This window comes from Electrona antarctica (assembly GCF_951216825.1).
Source record: "Electrona antarctica genome assembly, chromosome: 19".
Lineage (NCBI taxonomy): Eukaryota > Metazoa > Chordata > Actinopteri > Myctophiformes > Myctophidae > Electrona > Electrona antarctica.
Window position 1 is genome coordinate 30,469,518 of NC_136800.1, and position 25,283 is coordinate 30,494,800.

At 43.1% G+C, this 25,283-nt stretch overlaps 2 protein-coding genes across 2 annotated transcripts; both read left to right on the top strand.

Annotated features, from left to right (window-relative positions):
• Positions 1-14,577: 14,577 nt before the first annotated feature.
• On the top strand, positions 14,578-15,647 carry LOC306943107 (tyrosinase-like; the record flags this gene model as incomplete). Its single annotated transcript, XM_079529309.1, has 2 exons — positions 14,578-15,408; positions 15,564-15,647. The coding sequence occupies 2 exons, from the start codon at positions 14,578-14,580 to the stop codon at positions 15,645-15,647; spliced, it is 915 nt and encodes a 304-aa protein (XP_079385435.1).
• A 1,540-nt stretch (positions 15,648-17,187) lies between these two features.
• On the top strand, positions 17,188-23,707 carry LOC306943109 (protein FAM78B-like; the record flags this gene model as incomplete). Its single annotated transcript, XM_079529311.1, has 4 exons — positions 17,188-17,257; positions 18,114-18,405; positions 18,834-19,113; positions 23,309-23,707. 4 exons carry the CDS (start codon positions 17,188-17,190, stop codon positions 23,573-23,575), a joined length of 909 nt encoding a protein of 302 aa, XP_079385437.1. The 3' UTR covers positions 23,576-23,707.
• Between the last annotated feature and the right edge of the window lie 1,576 nt (positions 23,708-25,283).

Sequence of the window (25,283 nt, forward strand, 5' to 3'; positions counted from 1 at the left end):
ACTTACACATCAAGTCGTTGTGTCCGTGTGTTGCTTCCATCGCTCGATTCATGTGTATCAACCCGGACGAGAGAGGAACGGACACAGTCGTGGGCCGTGCCTCTCTCTCGCCCGGGTTGAAACACGTCACACACACACACACACACACTATTTTGAGTTCCTACAGAAGCCCCTTTAATCCTAGACCTAGAATGCCTGTGATCATTTAATTAACTTAGTAAATGTTCATGTATCATAGGCATAGAACGGTCGCTACTGTCCCTGGTTGAATTCAATTGTGTGCGGCCTGAATGTGATACATGCTCCGTTTGTACTCACCCATTAAATAATTCCAAAAACGTGGAATGAAATATGGTCCTCTAGTTTTATATCCATGTGAAAGTTCTGGCACAAAACGTGTATTTAGTAAATTATCTCCACTTTTTCAAGAGATGCACACGGACGTCTTTCTCTCCGGGCGAGGGGGGACTGGAATGATCGATGAACTGATTTTAGACGTCATCACCAATTGACAAGGGAAACACAAAAGTTTGGGTCACACAATTGGCAGGTGCCTTGCGATAGGTGCTGGGTAATTAATCACACCACCACTAACTAGGCACAGGTGAAACAAAACTCAAAATCAAGATAGGGATTGGCTGGGGGACTAAGAGGATACAGGTGGAAAACAAAGACTAATCACAATACAGGTTAGACAAGGCAGGTACAGAACTACAGGGGCAGACAGGAAGGCACAAAACAATACTAGAAAATAAAAGTTAAAGGTTAAACTCAAACTGGAACTAAGACAGGGAAAACACAATACTACAAAATCACAGGAACACAACATTAGGGTAAAACAATAACAAAAACCAAGAACAGGATACACAAGAAAACATGGTGGCCGTGAACAATAATTTGATTGTGGCAAAACATTTGTGCAACTCCCAAGCCACACCTTATATCTGAATGAACGCGCGTGCGCGCGCACGCACGCACGCGCGCACGCGCACACACGCACACACACACACACGCACACACACACACACACACACACACACACACACACACCAAACAGCTTGGCATGTTTGTTCCCAGCCCTACCAGATATTCCTGTTGTATCAGTTTCTCAAAGGACACACTTCTTCTAATAGAGTAAAATAAACATGATGATGTATCATGTTTGTGTATGACTGTATATAGTGTTTATATTATTATTTTATGACTTTACCTGAACCTTCTGTCTTACTATCTTTACAGCTGTCACTGTAAAGTGGACTGGGACACTCATGTAAAATAGACCTGTAAAATAAACGAATACGAGACATCTCACCCCGGTGAGTTGTCTTCACTTTTTGACATGTCGGGGTGAGTTGTCCGGACAGCTCACCCCGGACAGCTCACCCCGGAAAGTGAAGACAGCTCACCCCGGAAAGTGAAGACATCTCACCCCGGTCACCCGGTGAGATGTCTTTACTTTCCGGGGTGAGCTGTCTTCACTTTCTGACATTGCGGGGTGAGTTGTCTGTACTTTCCGTGGCACCCATTACAGTAGGCATAATTCAATTTCGGATCTAACTATCGGTTCCTACAGACGTGCGCAGTCACGGCTAATTATTTATTTATTTAACAGTAAAATCCGGTGAAACACTTGTAAGGAGTAGAGCGTCTCTCTCTCTCTCTCTCTCTCTCTCTCTCTCTATGCAGCATTGAGGGGGGGGGGGGGTCGTTTGTGGATAATGTTTGCGCTTCAAAGGCAGAGTCTGACGGCTGTACAAAGTTGCTAATTAGGTCACATTCTCACCTAATACTTCTGTAGACTCAAATGCGTATGGGCGGAGAATTTGGATTCTTGCATATTTAATTTGATGCGGTTTGCCTTCACACTGGCTGTGTCAGGCGCAGCAAGGAAACGTAGCAGGGAATTTTATCAATGTGTTCAGAAGCCGATGTTAAAAAATAGACTTTTCACGTAAAGTGAGAGTAACGGATGCAGTGTGTCGTCGGAGACTTACTGTGTGTGTGTGTGTGTGTGTGTGTGTGCGCGCCACTGTTCTTTTTTTTTGGGCACATGAACGAGGCACAGCGGAGACGGGAGCGCAAAATGATCCGAAGTTTACAATAGTATAGATAGCCTACTCCCAGAGTCCCATTGATGATCCGATCACAATTATTATGCATATTCCATGTTAGCTATACAGTTTATAGATCATGCTGAGCTAAACATGTGTTTTAATTTTGAAGTATTTATATTTAAACAAGATGAAGAATAAGAAAGTCTCCACTCGGATCCCCACACAGTGACAGACAGACACGCACGACAGACAGACAGAATATTCTGTACACTGCAGTGTTTTTTATGTGTTTCCTTAAGCAATAGATTAATGTGCTCGTCCTCATATTTCGATGAGGGCTTAATTCGGTCTCCTTATTTGACCACGTCACATGATAACGGGACATCTTTGCACTGCGTAAAATGAATATCCCTTGTCCGTCTCCAACTGTGTTTAGCTCCTTATCCGCCACATGCTTACAATTTACAATTTAGGCATTTAGCAGACGCTCTTAATCCAGAGTTTATTTGCTACGGATTGCATTCCCACCTGCACCGAATCGAAATCAAGTGCGCTTGGAAGCGAAGTGAAACCCCCGTTTTTGGGAGGAGTAGAATGCGGTTCTTTGCTGCGCATTAGGATTCGAATGAGCCTTCACACCTGCCAAACGAAGCGAACTTTCGGACAATGATCTTGCTACTGCTAGTTACATTAGCATGTGAGAAAAGTGACAGCCATCTGGACTCTTCTGGAGTAACCAAATTGAGAGGGGTTCAGTTCACATTTCTTCAGAAGTTTGCACACACACACACACACACACACACACACACACACACACACACACACACACACACACACACACACACACACACACACACACACACACACACACACACACACACACACACACACACACACACACACACAAGCCTTGAATTCATGGTGATCTTTTGTTTAAAGACATTTTCAACAATTTAAGATCTCCATTTTGGCAGGAATATGCTTGGAAGATGGAAACAATGTTGCACATTCATCTAATCATATTCTTTCTTTTTGTAGATATGACAACTTTTTAGTGCACAACTTTTGACCAAAATGGGACAGCACACTGCACTGCACACAGCACAACTTTTTTCTTTCTTTTTGTAGATATGACAACTTTTTAGTGTTTTTGTAGCAAACTGATGTTTTTTTTTTACTATATTTTTTAGTTTACATTTTTTCTATACTTAACTTTTTTCTATATTTTTTTGTACAAACTGATGTTTTTCTAAACTTTTGATGTTTACCTTTTTTTTATATTTTTTGTACAAACTGCTGTTTGAACTTTGTTTACAATGTTTCTATATTTAAATAAACTACATTACATTTGACCGTACATTTGACTCTTGTGTTATATTCTTGTGAAATATTCAGTAAAGTATAGCTCAAAGGCTACATATTCAGTCAGACTTTTGGTGAGTTGTCCTGACAACTCACCCCTAAACGTGAAGACATCTCACCCCGAAAGTGGCCAAAAGTGAAGACATCTCACCCCGGAAAGTGAGGACATCTCACCCCTAAAAAAGCAGGGGTGAGATGTCTTCACGTTTAGGGGTGAGTTGTCTGGACAACTCACCAAAAGTGGCTTTAGGGGTGAGTTGTCTTGTTACCAAATAAACAAGAGAAAGAGAGGGATTCAAAATGTGTCGATCATTTAAGTTCATATGTGTAATGTACTGTAATTCTCCAATCTGTTAATAAATCTTTCAATCAATCAATCAATCAATCAATCAATCATTTATGGTGATCTAAGGCAGAATAGTAGACTTATGATTAAACTTAAATGTAAATAGGCCTATTCCTCTGAAACAGTCACAGTTAAAATAGTAGCAAAAAAAATACATTTGAATCACCTACACGGAGTGAGGGGTCAGAGAGAGAGAACGAGAGAGACAGCTAGGAGAAGTATATATTAGAAGTGTATATTAATCAGGGTTTTAATTGAAATTTATTTCATGAATTCAGCAAGTGGAAAAGTACTGACTGTCTCATATTTCTCATCCTAAACGCACGCACGCACGCACGCACGCACGCACGCACGCACGCACGTGAACCCCCCCCCCCCCCCCCCCCACACACACACACACACACACACACACACACACAGAGCCAGGAAGAACCTCCCATGCCACGTGGTTTCTGAGTAAATGAAACTACAGTGCATTTGTTTTAGTTCTCAGTCAGTCAAATGGCACAGCAAGGAGTTCAACTGGACCAGAACTCTTATTGCCACCTAGTGGCTCTAATGATCAATAACACCAAACAGCAATTTAACTTTTCTGATTTCAATTAAAGGAGTCTTTGGGTGTCTCTGTCTCTTTGTAGGAAAGTGTTGATAGACATGTGTGATCTTTCTTATTGCTTGGCCCTGGTCTTATCGCTGCTTGCAGCTATATTTTGTATTATTCTTTTATAACTGAACTTTAACGTGCTGTCTTCGGTTCTTTATTGTTGTCACTGTAAAGTGGACTGAGACACAGTATAAAATAGAGTGAGTATGATGATGATTGATGATGATGTAAAGGCAGAGAAGTTGACTTAATAACTAAAATAAATGCAAAAATTCATCTGAAGCTGTCACAATTAAAATAGTAGCAATTAAATCAATAACTAAATACATTTGAATCACTTTTTGCATGTACGGATGGGGCAGAGAGAGAAGAAACAGGAAAACAAGATACTTCCAAAGTATCTTGTCATTAAATATTGATCAGGGTTTTTATTGAGGTATATTTGATCATTTCAATGCAATAACAGAATTATAGACTAATATATTTTAACACTGAATATATTTCCAACCAAAAAGTCACGGTGAATTAGACTGTACAGTCTCTGTAAATACACGCCTTCTATACACACACACACACACTCTTTCCTTCTACAGTGTCACTGACACCATGACTCTCATGGTCTCAGTCTACACCTCATGCATCCAGAGTGACCAGCTCTATGCTGGACTTTGGACTGCTGCTGAAAGCACTGCAGAGTTGTGTGACCTCGAGTAGATCTGACTTTGTTTATCTCTCAAATCATGTTTATTTTGTATATAGAAAATATACATTAATAAAATAGGCCTATGATCTCATGGAGGAATGTTTGGGCTTTTTCATACCATGTTCCTGTGTAATTGTTTTGTGCGATATTCCATATCAGAGCATACCTATTCACCCGCACATAGACAGTGGGTGCTGGGCCAATAGAGCAATATGGAAGGAGGTTAGAGCCTGCACACTTAGATATAACATTATGTTGTTGATTAGTTTGTGATTAAAAATTGCAAATTAATTCACAATCATGTTAATTCAATTATTAAATTTAATTCAATGTAATTGGGGACCAACATAATAAATACTAGTTGAAAGTGTGAAGTGACTGTAGTGTAAAATTCTGTATAATAATTAAAAAGAGAGATTAGCCTTTTGTTCCTGAGTGTGAAACATATTGAATTTCATATTGCATTTTGGAGAAGATTCTTACAATACACTTTATCTGATGTTTTTGTATTATCCTCGGGGCCTATATGGCCCTTTTGGTGTCCGTGAACAATAATTTGATTGTGGCAAAACATTTGTGCAACTCCCAAGCCACACCTTATATCTGAACGCACGCACACACACACACACACACACGGTCAACAACAAACAGCTTGGCATGTTTGTTCCCAGCCCTACCAGATGTTCAGTTTCTCAAAGGACACACTTATATACTTATACTTCTAATACAGTGAAATAAACAGAGATGTATCTGATGTATCATGTTTGTGTATGACTGTACAGTGTGTTTATATTATTATTTTATGACTTTACCTGAACCTTCTGTCTTACTATCTTTACAGCTGTCACTGTAAAGTGGACTGGGACACTCATGTAAAATAGACCTGTAAAATAAACAAGAGAAAGAGAGGGATTCAAAATGTGTCGATCATTTGTATTTGGACAAAATCCTTCTGACTCAGAGTTATAGCTATGTCTTTATATTTCATTGTTTCATATTTTATTTTTACTTTTATTTACTCCTCCTATCCACACACACCACCAGGAAGAACCTTGTGACTTCTGAGTAAATTAAACCAGATGGTGAATAGAGTGTGATCTTGTTTTTTGTCAACACCACCAGAACCCAATTAAGGCCAGAGCTGAGTTCTTGCATTGCCCAATCACACACCTGTCTGTCTAAATAGAACACACAATAATCAATTAAATTAAATTCAAAGGGCTTTATTGGCATGAGAAAACATACGTTTACATTGCCAAAGCAGAAAGCACAATACAACAATACAACAATACTGTCACGGGGCAGCCCGTGCCCTATACACACACACACGCTGATTAAGGACATTGCACGCACACACCACACAGGTGCTTCCATTTATTAACCGGCCGGGTTGGAGGCAACTGAAGTGTCTGTGGGTAGTGGGGCAGACAATATAATATAATATACAATTGTCAATACTGTGATATCAATGTTTCACGATGATGCACAAATGAAATGATACACACAGACTGGCAGGGTAAAACATGCAGGTGTTTGCTCATTGTTTGTCACCTGTATGGCCTCTGCAGTACTGGCACACTTCTCTCTAAATCTGAACTGCCGAAACAGAGCTGGACTCAACCATTCGGCTTAAGAGAGGGAGGGAAGGTGCCAAGTACTGTTGAGGAGTAGGGGTTTTTCACAAGGTTGATGAGCAAAGTATGTCTATTATCTTTTGAATGTTTAGTCTAAAATAGAACATCTATTTAATTGGTTAATTATTCATGTTCGTATGTTACTTGTGAGCGGGTAGATCAGCTGTTTAATGTTAATTGGTTCTCTGTTTGTGGTAGGATCCTCTCCTATAAAAAGGAGACTGCAGGCAGAGTAAGTGAGTTAGAGATAAAGTAGGCCTAGTGCATGCTTTCTGGTCAGCGGTGCCAGTGTGGCTACTCCCAGAGCCCACTGTAGATCTAACTCTGTTAGACTGGAAGCAGGAGGGAGACATCACAAGCTCCCAGGTAGAAGGATACCTGAAGGTGGCATGGGGGACACACATGCAGGTCTTCACAGAGCTGGACTCAACCATTCGGCTTAAGAGAGGGAGGGAAGGTGCCAAGTACTGTTGAGGAGTAGGGGTTTTTCACAAGGTTGATGAGCAAAGTATGTCTATTATCTTTTGAATGTTTAGTCTAAAATAGAACATCTATTTAATTGGTTAATTATTCATGTCCGTATGTTACTTGTGAGCGGGTAGATCAGCTGTTTAATGTTAATTGGTTCTCTGTTTGTGGTAGGATCCTCTCCTATAAAAAGGAAACTGCAGGCAGAGTAAGTGAGTTAGAGATAAAGTAGGCCTAGTGCATGCGTTCTGGTCAGCGGTGCCAGTGTGGCTACTCCCAGAGCCCACTGTAGATCTAACTCTGTTAGACTGGAAGCAGGAGGGAGACATCACAAGCTCCCAGGTAGAAGGATACCTGAAGGTGGCATGGGGGACACACATGCAGGTCTTCACAGATGGGTCTAAGGACCCAGATAGCCAAAGGGCAGGGTGTGGAATCTACCTGGTGGGGCCTCAAGTCCAGCAAGGCTTGCGAGTCACAGACGGAGCATCTGTTTTTGCCACAGAGCTAATGGCAATCATTTGGGCACTCTGGTGGATTGAACAAGTTAAGCCAAGCAAAGTTATAATCTGCTCTGACTCAGCTGCCGCCCTGATGGCCTTGAGGAGTGGGACATCTAGAGCCAGAGCCGACCTGGTGAATGAGGCCATGATAAGCATGTATAGGATACAGAAAGTGGGGGTTGATATAGGTTTCCTTTGGGTCCCAGGGCATGCAGGGGTAGAGGGGAACGAAATAGCTGATAAATTGGCCAGAATGTCACTCAAGAGGCAGCACATGGATGTGGGCATCCTGCGGGGCAAACCTGAGTTTTACTGTGCCATAAAGGAGGGGCTTGAGAATCAGTGGCAAGAGGAGTGGAATAATGAAGAGAGAGGGAGGCTGTATTTCTCAGCGCAGGCATCTGTCAAAAGGAGGAGCGTGTGTACGGGAGGTGACAGAAGAGACTCAGTCAAACTGACTCGGCTAAGACTTGGGCACTGTGGGCTAGCCAGTTGCCTGAGAATAGTGGGAAAACACCCGGACGGCCTGTGTGAATGTGGAAGAGCAGAGACTGTTGTCCACACCCTATTTGAGTGTGAGAGATACATGGCAGAAAGAGCTCAGCTATGTGAGGAACTAGCCAATATCGGGATACCCTCTGTGGAGTACAAGACCCTGTTCAGCCAGGGAAAGGAGCATCATGCTGTGGAGAGGAGCGTCCTGGCCTTCCTCCACAATACAGACCTCTATAAGAGGATATAGAGCACTGAGCGGAGTATCATCATGAACGGTGGAGGACAGTAATATGCGAAAGCGTCTACACTGCCGGAAATCCCAACAGAAGAAGAAGAAGGAGCAAGTGAGTTATGTTCGGGACTTTGGGCAGGCAACATGCCGACAGCCCAGTGAGAGAGCTGCTAGGGCCCATTTCAGGGGCATAGCCTAGTGCAGTTCTGTTCCTTGTTCCTTTGTCCTATGTTTTGCTTTAAGTATTGTGAGTTCTTTATTTTGCATTTTTGGCCAGTATTGTTTTTGCTGTTGGATATCGTGTCACTGTGAATATCTGCATTGGAGTTTGGAGAAATAAAACCCACACAAAAGCATCGCTGACTGTTTTTGGAGCCTTGACCCTCAGGCAACTTTACAAATACAATCAAAACAAAAAATATGTACATTTGAAAGTCAGAATCTTCAATAGATCAATTTCTATGTACCAAGATCACTGGATGCAGGTATAGTGCAGGAATATACACAATGATTAGTCTTTAGGGTGGTTGTGTTCCGTTTGATATCCTTCTCCTATCACAGCAACTCACGAATCTTGCTGCTGTGTTTGCACATTGTTGTACTTCGCCCAGCAGATATGGGAGTTTTTTGTCATTGGTCATGTTTTCAAAATCTCTGTGTGTGGTTGTAATCTGTGGGAAGTATGTGTCTCTGATATCTTGGTACAATGGACAGATGGTTAGGAAGTGTAGTCGGAGGTAGGCCTCACTCACACCTTCGCAACATTGTTGGATGCTAGATGTAAACAAAGGGTAAGTGTCATGGCCGCCCCAATGCATTTCCAATGGAAGTCACATGGTTTGACACAACATTTTTGTTGTACGGCTTTCGGCTGTGTTTCGACTGCCCCCCTCCCCCTCATACAACAAAAATGTTGTGTCAAACCATGACTCCCATTGGAAATGAATTGCGAGCTTGCATCAGTAAACAAGTCTCATGCATCAGCTATACAACAATCTGTTGTGACCGTGTGAGTGAAGCCGTAGAGTGGAGTGGAACCAGTGTTTATAGAATAAAGATATCAGCAGGACAGGGAAAGTATAGAGTAGATTTGGTCGACATCTTGGTGTTTACAGTGTTGGACAGGAGGTTATATATTTTCAGACACAGTAACATTGAAACTAAAATCCCAGGTGTCCTCCAGAGAAGGAGTGTATTATTATTATTAAGGGACCAAGAAGTCACAAAGTGACTTTGGTCACTTCTTCTTCTCCTTCCGCCAAAAATAGTTGTTCTGGCTGGAACCGGTTTTCGCGAAACGCGGTAATCTGGTAGAGGGCCATGCCAAACGGTGACCATGCGAAGTAGAGACTGACATTTTGTCGGGACTCCCGCGGGACACGGGATTGGATTAATATTTTGAATTATCCCGTGTTCGGGACGGGACGGGAATGAAAGTTAACGGGAGCGTGCAGGAGCGTGAATGACGTTGGTCGCGCTGACAAGTTCCAACCAAAAGAACAGAAGCACCCATTTTTGTTGTAGTCATCTTTCTGTGAGCCAACACTCTTTTGACTTGCTGACACAGGTCAAAAGAACTACATACTACATAGTTACCCATAATCCAGCAGTGCTAGTGCTGCCTTCCACAACACAAAAAACTCCTCCATGCAATCCAGTCGGGCTGGACGTCTTTTACAGTTTTATATGAAGACATCGCAATGCGGCCGTGTATGATTCTGCATCGCGCCGGTGCCGTGATTTAATCGATTATTTATAGCCAGATCATCCTGATGCATTTGTTTCCCCTGGCAGTGGCAACGTTGCAACTTTCAATTGTGATGCTACGTTAGCTACATGCTAACGCTGTTACTGTTAGCTAGCTCCCTGAACAGCTGTCTGAGCGAATGTTCTACAATACATCGTCTCCCTTCTTTCTCCCAAACGAGTCCCATACACCAGTGGTTCCCAAACATGTTCGTGTCAAGGACCCCTAAATCGACATTTATTAGCCCGCGGACCCCCATTTGAAAAGATGCCAGGGGCGGGGACCCCCATAAGAGAAGATTTTTATTACGGTTCTAGCTGTGATTCTCAACCATTTTAATTTCAAGGACCCCCAGTTTGACATGCATTAGTCTACGGACCCCCATTTAATGGCATTTTTATCGCTGGGACCCCCAAATTACATTGTAAAATCAATCAAGTTAATTTAACTCTGAGTGTACAAATGGAACAACATTTGGTTCCATTTGGAACCAAATGCACGGACATTTTCTGTGGGAGTGGGACAGGACAGGAGTGAAAATCCACTCCCGTGTCAGTCTCTAATGCGAAGCCCATGACCATTGGCACTCAATTGAAAATGCAAACTTTGAACATGCATATCTCATGAACCGCTTGACCGTTGGCAATGCAACGTTGATACACATATGTGTCTCCTCATGCCGAACAACTTTCGTGTTCTGACTTTTGACCTCTGACCTTTAGATCACCCGCCATTTTGAATTATATGAAAAACAGTTCAAATGTATCTCCTCCCAGGATCTTTGATCAAAATGCACCGATATTCCGGCTCTCTCTCTCTCTCGGTCCTCCTGTCACCCGTAACACACTCAACAGAGCAGCACACACACACACCCTTATCCTCTGTGTGCCTCTTTATACTGCCAAAAGTCATGTTCATAATAGAGAACTCCACCTCTTCCACTCCTACGCCAGACACTATTGACACCTGTCAGTTAATGACGCTGACGTCACACTTAGTCCGGCGGAAACACATGCGGATCATATATCCAATCGACAGCGTTAAGTATTTATATATATAATAAGAATAGTCACTGAACGGATATATAATACAGGGTATTAATGCAAAAACAAATAAGAAAAAACAAAAAGAGAAACCTGTTTTTGACACCGGTCACATGTGCACCACAGCACATTTTGACTAAAATTCCATATAATTTTAGTAATTTAGTAATCTTTTTTAGCTAAAGTTTTAGCTTTAGTCGACAAAATCTACAGTTGTTAGTTAAATGTTAACTTTTGTTTTTTGGCAGGTTGTCTTGATTGCAGGACCTTTGTTACTTCATCAATATTAAACAAGATGGTGTAATTTACTGTCACTATTGACACAACAGTACAGCATCACTGTCGGGAAAAAGATGCTTGCATTGACATCTGTAAACAATGTCAGTGTCAATAAGGACAGTGAACCATTGAGTGTAAGCTGTGATTATATAACGCGACCTACCAACTACATAAACTAGAAAAGGGCGCTTCTTGATGCACATATCCCTGCTAGGCCGGATTGCCTACCCAGGGCATTCCAAAATTTGGAAGGCAGCCATGGAATGGAATCTGCAAAATCTGACCATTTTGGTCACATGACTCCAGATATATCATCATATCATCATACTATAATTAACTCAATGTCTGTCTGAATGTGTGTCAGAAACACTGTCGTAGCTCCTCACTGCCTGCACCAATCACTCCCACTTTTCACATGTAGGCATTGACCATAATAATATGGAGGTCTTAACGAAGCCCTTTTTCCCATTTACCACATTCAAAATGAATAATTACTTTATTAGTGAATTAAAATTTCCCCATTTCCCCATGGGAAAACGCGCAACCTCACACTTCCGCCCCCAAGCGACACCTGCATCACAGGCTACCGCCGCAACACAACAAACAGTGGCCTATAGCCCTATACAATTTTGCGCCGCCATCTTCCTCCGCCCCCTAGCGACACCTGCATCACAGGCCACCGTTCTCACTGTTACCCCACTGGTATGCTTCCTCTAGCTACTGCCGCAACACAACAAACAGTGGCCTATACAATTTTGCACCGCCATCTACAGCCCAGGTAAACAATTCCAGCTACTTTCGCAAAGCACGTGTGTGTGTGTACAGTGGCCGTCTGGCCGATACAACCACTGTGCGACCACGGCAGACACACACACACACACACACACACACAGTCACACACACACACACACACACACACACACACACACACACACACACACACACACACACACACAGTGGGTGACAATGTTATCACACGTAAAGATGAAATTACCTACCTAGGTTCCATCCTGGAGGCTAATCTTTCCGGTGATAAAATGGCCACCAACGTAATCAAAAAAGTCAACCAAAGAACAAGATTCCTTTACAGGATCTCCTCACTGGTCAACAAAAACACCTTGAAGACCTTAACAGGAGCCCTCGTACAAGGTTTCTTTGACTATGCATGCACCTCCTAGTACCACAGCACCTCAAAGGCCCTTAAAACTAGGCTCCAGACTTCCCAAAACAAACTGGTCAGGCTCCTACTTGGCCTCACCCCCCAAACCCACCTCACCCCTGCCCACTTTGACAGACTGGGATGGCTTAGGGTCAACGACAGAGTACAGCATCTTTAATGGGTCTGGTCCACAAGATTCGATACTCCACCAAGATACCCATGTACCTGTCTAGATACTTCCTTAATGTTAACGAAGTCTACACCCACAACACCAGAGGAAGTGCAACGAACCATGCATGTACAACCCAGATTCGGCACAAACAAGGGACTAAATTATTTTCGTTCCTATGCCACCAAAGTGTGGAACGCCCTACCAACAGCCATTAAGACATGCGAATCCCTTGACTGTTTGTGGTCTATTTCTCAAAAAGTAATTGTAATTGTAATTGTTAGCCACTCACATGCAGACACCACTCAGTCACTATTAACAACAGCTGGTACTCTGTCAATCATCACTACTCATACACCAATGCAGGGACGAAGAACACATATGACCCTATAGGGTCATAACACATATGACCCTATAGTGCCATAACAGATCATTCAGAAAGGACTCTCCAAGTTTGAAGATATTTTCTATGGGGTTCAAGTCAGGAGACTCTACAGTACCATTGCAGTGTTCAAGGTTCAAGGTGTTTATTGACACAAATACAGCTGGTAGCAGCATTTATTGTGTTTATTCATTTAAAACTCCCTCAACAGTGTGGATAATATAAAGTTAAAATAGTTATCGGAACACAGGTCTCCACCATGTCAGGTAGGTTATTGTGGGCCAGCAATGTTCGGAATTCAATCACTATAGACTCAGAGGTTAGTGGATTAATGTTAATGAAGTTATTTCACACATGATGTTTATTTATGGGAGTGTAGAATATAGTTTAGTGTTTGAGTTACTGATAATTGCATTGTTATTAATGTGAAGTAGCTTGTTTGCCAATCAGTATGGACTATAAAAATAATCTTACTAACTAACTACTATAAAAATAATCAGACAGATCAGTCTTGATCACATGACTATAGACAAAATGTGTACCGATTCGCATGATGTTTGGACAAAATGTAAAGCAAGAAATGCATTTTTAGTGGGAATGTCCGTGCATATGTAGTTGCACCGCAATCACACGCTGCATTCATGATTTAAGGCATTTTGTTCAAAATACTCCTGCAAACTTTGGAAGCCGATCTTAGCTGGATATACTATGAAAAATCTAACTGATCCGTGTTGATCACATGACTATAGTGATACAGTGTACCGCTTTACATGATGTTTGGACAAAATCTGTAGGAGTAATATCAATAAATGTTTTTCTGCTGTGGCATCCAGGGAGTGTGTGTGCACAGTTTCACAAGACAGAGAGAGAGAGAGAGAGAGAGAGAGAGAGAGAGAGAGAGAGAGAGAGAGAGAGAGAGAGAGAGAGAGAGAGAGAGAGAGAGAGAGAGAGAGAGAGAGAGAGAGAGAGAGAGAGAGAGAGAGAGAGAGAGAGAGAGAGAGAGAGAGAGAGAGAGAGAGAGAGAGAGAGAGAGAGAGAGAGAGAGAGAGAGTGTGTGTGTGTGTGTGTGTGTGTGTGTGTGTGTGTGTGTGTGTGTGTGTGTGTGTGTGTGTGTGTGTGTGTGTGTGTGTGTGTGTGTGTGTGTGTGTGTGTGTGTGTGTGTGTGTGTGTGTGTGTGTGTGTGTGTGTGTGTGTGTGTGTGTGTGTGTGTGGGGGGGGGTTCTAAAAGTTGAACTTTGATTGGGGCCAAATCTGTGTACTTTACTGTACTGTTTCAAATGGGTACATTAGCTCCTGATTCAGGTCATTGTTAGCCGTGTAGGTGCATGCTGGTAACTTTGTTTTATTACTGAGGCTAAAGAGGGAAAAGGCACAGAGTGACTTTTAACTGGTCCATCATGAGGACTAGGAGCCTGTGTGTGCCTGTAAGTCTGCTGCTGTTTGTAGGGTCCTGCCTCTGCCAGATCCCCCGGCCGTGTGCCAACTCAGAGGGGCTACGGACCAAAGAGTGCTGCCCAGTGTGGGACGGTGACGGCTCGGCCTGTGGCATTGAATCAGGACGTGGCAACTGCACCAAAGTGAGGGTGAAATTTGCTCCTCATGGGGAGCAGTATCCCTACCATGGCAAAGATGACAGAGAGAAATGGCCGTTAGAATTCTTCAACAGAACTTGCCACTGTTTCGGGAACTACAGCGGCTTTGACTGTGGCGATTGCATGTTCGGCCACTGGGGCGATGACTGCTCCCAGTACCGTGGAACAGTGCGACATAATGTCCTGACGCTCTCGGACGCAGATAAAAAGAAGTTAGTCGACTACTTTGACCAGGCGCAGCACACAGTCAACCCTGACTATGTCATCGCCACAGCCACAAGAGATGACATGGGTCCGAATGGTGAGAGCCCCAAGTTTGCCAACGTCACCACACTTGAATTGTTTGCCTGGATGCACTACTTTGTTTGTCACCCCACCTTCCTCCCTAATGGGACAGTATTCTACGACATTAACTTTGCCCACGAGGCTTCAGCCTTCACAGTCTGGCACCGTATCTATTTGCTGCACTTCGAGAATGAGATAAGGAAGATGACCCAAGATTTTAACTTCACCCTCCCCTACTGGGACTGGACAGACAAGACTGAATGTGACGTGTGTACTGATGATCTGATGGGCGCACAGGACCCCAACAACCCCAACCTTATCAGTCCTGGTTCTCCCTTCTCCAAATGGAAGGTAATAAGAAAACTAGCAATAGAATACCGAAGTCTGACGTAATTTACACATCCTACCTAGTTCTATCTGGTTTGTGTTGTTTTATCCCCATTCTGAATTCCCATAGACTTTTCTTATATTGCGTCAAATAAGAACTGTGTTCCAAAAATAAACAGAAGCAGGGCAGGAATTTCAGGGAGGCCACGAAGGCCTCCCTGAATTCCAGTTTAATTCCAGGCCTAAACAGAAGACAGACTTGAATGTTAACGTAGACAAGCTAAGGTGCTTTATACAATACAAAGAACGCAATACTTAGGAGTAAGAACATAAGAAGAAAGAAGAGCCATTACAGTGCCACTATGCCGCCGCCAGGGGTGGAGCTCGTTAAGGTTTTATTGATAACGATCACCTTATCGAGCAGGCTTATTGAGCCGGGTCCTTATCGAGCCCACTATCGAGCATTTGCTATTATTTTGTGGAAAGAACCTTATTTTTATTGGCCAGTTGTGAGAGTTTGTATGCCAATAAACAGTTCTAAGGTGTACACACACACACACACACACACGCACGCACGCACACGCACGCACACACACACACACACACACACACACACACACACACACACACACACACACACACACACACACACACACACACACACACACACAAAATATGCATATTATATATATATATATATATGCTTATTATATTTTAATAATCTTCTCTTTATTTTAACCAACCAAGACATCCCTTTCTAACAGACAGAGGGAACTGTTCATTGTGTACCGTCACTTTAAAAGTGAAATGTATACATCATCGTACGGCGGTGTCGCGCACCAAAAATAGCCAATCTACAAGCTCACAACGCGTCTGGTTGCACCGCGGAGAAGTTGCACATTGAATACGTCACGTATTATGTGAGACTATTCAATCGATTCGCGGGAGATACAGTATTATAACTCTATGGCAGGGAGATTCGAGTTTCCCAAACGTATTATTATGAATTGGATTAATAATTTATGGCAACGTCTTACCGTGCTTGCCTTGGGCGGCAAGCACGGTAAGCACAACACGCGTTGGGTGGAAGAGCAGGATGGTTGTTCCGCTGCAGCAGCTGATGCTCCCGTGTTGTTTCGACTCGGTGCAGACATGCAAAGGTATCGCATTTGGGTTTAATACAATGCATTATGGACAGATGTCTATGCATTGTTGAAATGCTCCCTTTCGTGCATGCAACAACTGTGGTAGGCTACATTATTGTATTTAGCTCCCCTCTTTTTTTTTTAATGTTACCAAACTTTTCACCCCTTCCATTTTCGCGCAATTTCACGCAGAAAAGTGTCTTTTACTTTCCCTCTCCACACGCATGAGAAAAAGGTGCTGATACTGTGATACAGCATATTTATTAGGCCTAGTAACAGAAATCTGTTTTGATTAAAAGTATTATTATTTCCCCCCCTACTGTCCGAGGGGGGGCTGTGCCTGGGGGGAGGGGGTGCTCCAGCCCCCCCAGCACCCCTACTTCCCTCAGCCATGTTGATCATACTAGCTTACTTAAAACATAAGCTTTCATTTTTTTTCTTTGTGTGTGTGTGTGTGTGTGTGTGTGTGTGTGCTGTAGATAATCTGCAGCCTCCCAGATGAGTATGCCGAACATAAGGAGTTGTGCAACGGCACAAAGGAGGGGCCGTTGACACGTAATCCAGGCAACAATGACAGATATTCAACGCTGCCAACGACGGCTCAAGTGGAGCTGATGGGTCAAGGGTCAAGGGTCGGTCCTCGTAAGTCAGGAACCCCATGTTCCTGACTTACGAGGACCGACCCTACGACCGAACAGCTGAGCAGAGCTTCAGGAACATTCTGGAGGGTACAATATCCCCTACCAGCGCGCACGCACACACACACACACACACACACACAATGGAATCCTTCCAACCCATCTGCTGGCTGCCCCTTTCTCAGTCGGAATAAAAAATAAAAGATTGAATAAACCTGAAAGCACTGGCAATTTAGCCTACCGAATCAGCACTTAAAGCTGTGGATATCTGTCAGATTTGAAAATAATTCACAGACCTACTACTATAAACCAGGGCAGGTTCTAGCCTGCCCCACTAGGGTGGGCAGGCCTAAAATATGGGAGTATCCCTTCATGCGGGAAAGTTTTTGGAGGGTCATGCTTGTAAACCCCCGAAATGCATAAAAAACATATCTAGCCTCTCTATCTTCTTCTTTGACCAACAATAACCCAATTTCCATCAGCACCCTGTCGGTGTTCAGGTGGGTCTAAATATCTCTAGAAATGCTTCACACCCAATAATAAATAATAAATGATACAGATATTTTGTGGTACTTTTTATATTGGCTAAAAAATATTCCCCACGACTTTTGATTGGGTCCTTCTTGTATCCGCCTGGGTGATGGCAGACTGCTGGACGGGTTTGATGAGGTCAGATCAACATATGGAATGTCAGAACAGGTCAGCTCCATATATGGAGATCTAAGGGTGGCAGCAGGGGCAGTGTCTTGAGTGTACATGGTTTGATTAGGTCTGGCCATATATGGAGCGTGTCTGATTGAGTGTACGATTGAATTAATGAATTAATCCTGGTGGGTAAAATCTGTCAACACTGCCCTGGTCGCAAACATAATTGTATACTTTTCTCATAATGTTTTACTATCCTACTGTATCTTCTTATATATCTCTCTCTCTCTCTCTCCTCTAGCTTTCACTTTGTCTCCATTCAATCTAGTGTTGATTTTGATTCAGAGCATCGCGTGCAAGCCTCGAATCAGACAGGAGAACATCGTGGTGTACGAGGTGTCGGCATCCATTGACCAGCGTCCGACCATCATCGAGGAGAACTCGCCCATCGTCCTGCGTTACAAGACGCCTTACTTCAGGGCCTCGGCGGGCATCGTGATGCCACCGGTTCCGCGGCATGAGACCTGGGTGGTGGGGTGGATCCAAGCTTGTACCCAGAAGGAGTTCTACAACACCTATGGGGACATCGGCATGTAAGTTCTGATCTGGGCTGTTGTTTGTGACAGGACAGGAGCATGCAGTGCAGTGTCCACGATGAGAGATATACTCTTATTATAGCACACTAGAGGCGGGATATTTCAGGGATACAACAGAATCACGTGTAGAGTTGTGGTTTTACAGGTAGGAAGTGTCACGTGTGTGTGTGTGTGTGTGTGTGTGTGTGTGTGTGTGTGTGTGTGTGTGTGTGTGTGTGTGTGAGAGAGTGTGTTCGCGCACGGGCGTATGTGCACATGCAGAATGTTTGCATATTACATACACACACACACACACACACACACACATTCTTGTTGACACCACCTGTGACAATTAAAACTGATTCTGATTCTGGAACCACCACACATGTGGGAGCTTGTTATTGTCAGTGACTCTCTCAGTCCTCTCTCTCTGCCCGCTACCGCAGGTCCAGCTGGGAATTACCGGAGCTGCGCGAGGGCCGGGTCAAGGCCATCAGCGACTCGGACGGTGTCAGCTACCCCTGGTACGGCAACACCACCGAGACGGACACTCTGACGGGGCCCACGTCCAAGCCGTCGCGTCTGACCGTCAGCATGAACGACAACTTCTACCCCAGCGTGACCTGGGCCGTGCCCATCAACAACAGCAAAACGCCCATGTTGACGCACATCACCCGAGACCAGAGCTTCATCACCTGGCTGGTGGCCATGAACTCCGTCACCAAGGTAGGACGAGAGCCCGACCCATGCTGCGTTCTTGGGTCTGATGACCACATCCCCATTTTGCAGAGTCAGACTACTGGTTAGTGATGTTTTGAACGGCATTCTGTCAAAAAGGACAAATTCCATTCTAATCAGAATTAATAATCTATAAGCTCACAGAGCGACACATTGTGAGACATGGCCAAAATATTGATTGATGTAAAAAAAAAAAAAAAGGAGAAAAACCATGACACTACGGCATTGCCGGTACTGATGTCATCAAAAAAAGTCAAATATTGGCTGATATAAAGTATATCTAAAGTGATATTACCATTGTAATGCAGCAGTAAGACTGACAAGGCGACAGGGCTCAGCGCCTATTCAGCATCCTGATAGCCAGGCTGTGGACACTATCGCTTAGTCTGTTTGTTCAGCATTTGATACAACAGTATAGCCTGCCTGATGTGAACAGATTGTGCCTGCAGGGGTGGTGAGTCTCTCTGACTGACATTCAATGGTTCCAGGGGCTCCCCACCCCAGATAACATTGCATCAACCCAGTTTTATACTTCGGCTATTCGGCCATCTACAAGCTCATAATCCATTGTGAGCCTGTAGATCGAAGAATAATCTTTAAAATGACACACATTTTCTCTCGTGGGTGTTGCAGGCACAAAATGGCTTCAGATGAGGGCCTACAGCCAAAAATGTATCAATTTGGGTCCTTGGCATGAAATTGTTTTAGAACCTATACTGTATAACTGCAACACTGCAGCCCGCTTTCTTTGAAAACTAAGTAATACTCAGGCATTTACTGCAATTACTGGTGGAGTAATGCAGTTAGCAGATCAAATGACACATGTAAGACATGTGTCATCTGTTTCTAAACCCCCAGGACCCCCAGACCCAGTTTGTTACTGTATGCATTACGCCACGCACTCGGATTGGATACCATTTTTATCTGTGATACTCCCCAGTCTACACTGTAATATCATCAGTGATGTTACAGACGCGTAGTAAGTGTCCATATGGACCCTGGGTGGTCCCCAGACCTCACATTGACAACCAGGGGAATAGAGAGGACACAGGATGCAGAGCGGGAGGTGTTGTGTGAAACACAGGGCCTAGTTCTAGTCATGAAGTTAAAATAGACCGTGCCTCTAATGCCCAAAGCTGTACACCGACTGCCACGTATCATATATTGTTTCTGAATGTCGGGTGGATTCGTGGAAACCTCCAAAACTATTACTTTTCAGGATGAAACCGGCAAAAGTAGCACATTGAGGGCCTGTACTCACGAGGACGATTTCGGTGTTTCTCGGGCAAGTAATTAGCCGATCTGCCCTTTTTGTCACACGGAGACGGCGTTTTGGGGGACTTTAACGGCTAATTTTGAAACTACCTTCCAGAGTGGGAAAGTTTGGAGACGCGACTTTCACGTCTCCGTGTGTACAGCGAATGCCGCCTAATTTGCTGAAACGGTGATGTCATAGTCCCCTCGCCCCCTCCAAACTAACTAGTGTTAATGGTTTATTTCACCATAACCACTTACATATAAGTATCACAGCTATTTTATATTTGCACATAATGTCTATAAATCTCTTCTCCAAAAATAGCCGATCTGCAGCCCGCATGCACAAGCTTGTAGAGGAGCTATTTTTGGAGAACAGATATAAATTATGGTGATTACCAATCCGGAAAGACAAGAAAAAAAACGGATCTTCTACATTATTGTTACTATTAAATGGTGTAGTGTAGAATAGATTAGTATATAGGCTATACAAGATAGGCAGCACAGCCACCGCACGTTCCTCTCAGGCAGGTCTGACTGCGCAGTGCACAGTGCAAAGCATGCATGGACCTCATCAAAGTGCTTCTCTTCTTGGGTGGAAATTAAACATTCTTTGTGTAACTTCAAAACGGCTTTGCATTGAGAGACCACAGGTAGGATAAACACATTGTTTACTGTCCATATTCCTCTATAAACGGCCTGTTTTCACTGTTTCCAATTGCTCTTTTTTTATACTTTTGTAGGCTATAGCCTATGTGCAATGATTAGCTGTGCTGCCACTGCCAGCAGGTGTAATCAATCTATAAACGAGCAATTATCTGACATTCAGAGGTGTTGCGCACCAGCGAATATATATTCAATCTCCAAAGTCAAACTCATAAATTCACAATGCTTAAAATGACATGCTTAAAATGCATTGCTTCTAGCTTCCAGATCTGCAATTTGTCATTTTCAATGTTTTTTGTATTGAGGTTCTCACATTTCACATGTGTTCAGTTGCAGTATACAGTATGTATAGAACCACCCATTTTTTTAACATAAAAAATAGCAAGTACCACAACAAACAGACATTACGTTAAACAAACAAAAAAAGTAAGTAGTGTGAAAGTAAGACATACAAGTACACCACCGTTTTAATATGATTGTAAATTCCTGATTACCAGAGTCCTTTTTTGTTTTTCACTGTTCAATATGGGGTCCACGGCATCAAAGAAAGACTGGCTGCCATACCCTTGAGGATATATAAGTCATTTTAGACCTGCTATTCTTTTTTTTTTTAATGTTTTTTTTGCGACTTTCGCCTTTATTTTATTCATTTTTTTTAATTTTTATAGAGGGACAGACAGTAGGCAGACCTGCTATTTTTGATACTTTTGTGTGATGCTGTACTATGATCAAGTTAATTTACGAACTAGATAAAGTGCCCCTCGGGGCACAGGTCTCCACCAGGGCAGGTCAGGTTGTGGCCTCCTGGTGGCCCTAAAATAGACCAATGTGAAAAGGGTGCCATTTCTTCTGATTTGAGGCATTTTATTCCAAAACATTTTTTGCAAAAATCCACCTGTTGGTGGCGCTATAACAGGCCAATGTGAAAAGGGTGGGATATATTCCTCAGCCTAGTAGGAAAGTCTGTGTAAGACGTAAATTGCACGCTGCGTTCATTATTTGAGGGTTTTTGTTCAAAACGGGCCAATCCTGCAAGTCATGTGTGGGATTTTTGGACAGAATCTGGAGGAGTAATATAAAAGAAATGTGTTTTTCAAAAGTCGGCCTCCTGGTGGTGCTATAACAGGCCATTCTGGAAAATCCAGGGAGTGTGTGTGCAAGATTTGGCATCAACCGGGTTAACGGTGCCGGAGATTAGCTGGTAACAGACGGACGGACGGACAGACGCACACACACACACACACAGCACACACGGACGGAGTGCAAAACATACTACAAACACAAAAAGTTAGAATATACGGAGATAGGAGGTTTCCGCGGGACAGCGACGATATATCAAATATACTAACATTACAGAAAAAAGAGAGGAAGGAGCGCATCTGTTTGGCCAGAGTAGAATCTTGCAATACATTAGACACTTTAAATAATTTTTCTACAAGAGTGCATTTGTCTGCCCTAGGCGGGGTTTGGTGAAAGGGCCTTTCTGTGTGGAGTTTGCATGTTACCCTCACAAAAACATGCAGTAATCCTGGTCTCTAAACTGCCTCCCCCTGGCCAGCCGGGGCGCCTGATGGAGGGGAAAGGAACTGGTTGGAATAACGTGTTCATTCCACGCGCTACATCCAACCAGGGAAACTCAAAGGAGCGACTTGGACACTCATGCATGAGTTCAAGTCCGTTGGGGTTGGCGGAGGGTGTGTAGAGCCCAGGATCACATTAGATAATTGACACAGGGGTGAAAAATGGGTTACAAAATTGTGGGATTAGAAGAAAAAAAAGAGTGCCTTGGTCTTATCTTTTTTGTGGGGCGCTAGCCGCTCCTATGTCCAGCTTTGAGGGTGTGTGTAAACACAAACATTATCCTAAGCCATTGACAAACATTGAAGACGAAGATGAGGACGCAAATTCTGATTGGCCGGAATGAGTTGATGTATGATGATGTACGATGATAAGAGCGCCCCTCACTTCACACGGGTGTTTTTTGAGGGGCGCTAGCCCCTCCTATACACAGGTTTAATGTTTGTCTTTAGCTCAATGTTTGTTTTGTAAACGCATTGACAATGAAGGGTTCCCTTCATTGTATATGATTTTGAAATCATATTGTTAATGGCGTTTAATGTTTGTGTTTGCACCGTTTGTTTTACATCACCATTACATCACCTAATCAACATGAGTTAAACTTTAATATATTAGTGCCCCTCACTTCACACGGGTGTGATTTTATTTATACTAACGTTATACTTTCCTCTCTCTCGTCCCCCAGGAGCGCATCGTGCTGCAGACGGTGAGGTGGCGGATGCGTGTAGACATTGCCGTGGACCCAGATATGCCGCTGGGCTCACGGGCCTCGCTGGTGGGCCGGCCGCATCAGGAGCAGCCCCACATCCTCAACTACCAGGAACCCATCCCGCCCAATGCACTAGGGAGACCCAGGGCCAATGACGCCCAGGTGCTAATGTGGAGGCCTCGGAGAGGGGCACCGCTAGTGGTCAAAAAAGGAAGAAAAAAAAAAAAAAAGATACCGCAATAGTGTTCTCTGGAATTTACTGGAATGAATGTCTGAGCAGAAATTCAATTTTCTGTGGATCTATTGCACCGTGTTTTTGGCTGATAAACTAATTTGTTTGAATTCATGGACCACATATCTTCATCGCTAGCTTGTAATGCCCCAGACCTCATAATACAGCAGATATTCTATTATTTTGACTGACAGGCTATGAGAGATGAGAGGTTGAAACGTTGAATAAATGCAGCTGACAGAAAAAGTTATTTTTCAATCAATCACATTAAGTGCCAAATAGTTGAATTGGAACATTGCCATACCACTGCAGTGACAGAAAGGCATAAGAGGCTCATAAGATATGAATTAGGGTCACACAAATCATAACAGAGGGCTGAAATCTAATTCGAACATAGCCATACTACAGGTATGGTTTTACATTATTGATTTGGAATGGAGCCAAAGGCTATATTTTACATGGCAGTGGTCACACTTGTGTGTTTTAGAATAGACATAGCCATAGTTTATGGAGGAAGTGCAACTTTTGATGTGCTATATTCAAAGTAGGACAAATATATTTTCTTAATAGCACTTGAATTTGGTTCAGTCTGGGATGAGGTCAGGACATCCTTTATTTATAAAAGATTACTTTATATTGTTTGCTTTATTCAAACCCTTGAGTGATATAAAATGAACCCTCATTACAATAGAAGGGTACAGTTTTGCACTTTGAGCGTTGAAGTAAAATCCGACGCAAATCCGACAGCTACAAATACACTGTGTAGGCTAGCTTTGCATCTTTGAATCTTTTGCCTCTGCCCATGTGAATGCACCATTAGTTCATTGAGGTTAGGATTAACATTTGCAACTCTCAGGGTGTTATATGTTTTCTTTTTAAAGGAAAACATACATATGTATTTGTTTGTTAAAATAATATCACTTACACCCACTTCAACTTAACATATTTAAATTTGTATAATATTGTATTGTGGCGTGAGCGCAGAGAAGATGGGTGACATTCCACAATCAAACTCATAACATTATGCTGCTCATTACACCATCCGTTTGAACCACTAGGGAACCTCCGTTATGATCCATTCTTAATCAATTGCCTGGGGTAGGTGCTGTTTGCTCCACGGGTTGCTGAAACGCTGATGAAATATTATAATCAAAAATGATTGAGCAGCCTGCAGTTATGCTCTTGTGGTACAGTCAGGAGATTATATTGACGTTTGCGTTTAATCGCGTTTTCCCTTATAAGGCAGTGCTCGAGAAACATTTCTTTGGTAGGTTTCATGTCCTACCCAGGATTTGAACCCTAGTCTGACCTAGGCTGTGTTGGAGAGCAACATTTTACCACTCTTTCAAGACAGAATCCCCACTTGGCCACTGCCAGGACAGATACTGCTCATATAAGCTACTTGTCAGTAGTATAGTAGGTGTCCTACTACCCAACACACTGGTCATCAATGGAAGAGCAGACCACCTCCAAACACTGCAGATGTTCTAGTTATAGAACATACTCTACCATACAGATTGGCTCAAATAAAAATGTATTAATTAATATGTTTAAAGAAAAGGTGGTCAACACTTTCTGGAACATTGATTGATTGAGTGGTTGAAATTTGTATTCACAGTATGTAGAATGGGTACATGTCAAACGAAAGTCAATACAAAAGCTGCTACGAGAATGAGACTTGTTTACATCAGGGTCCCCCATTTTCAATTCATCAGAACA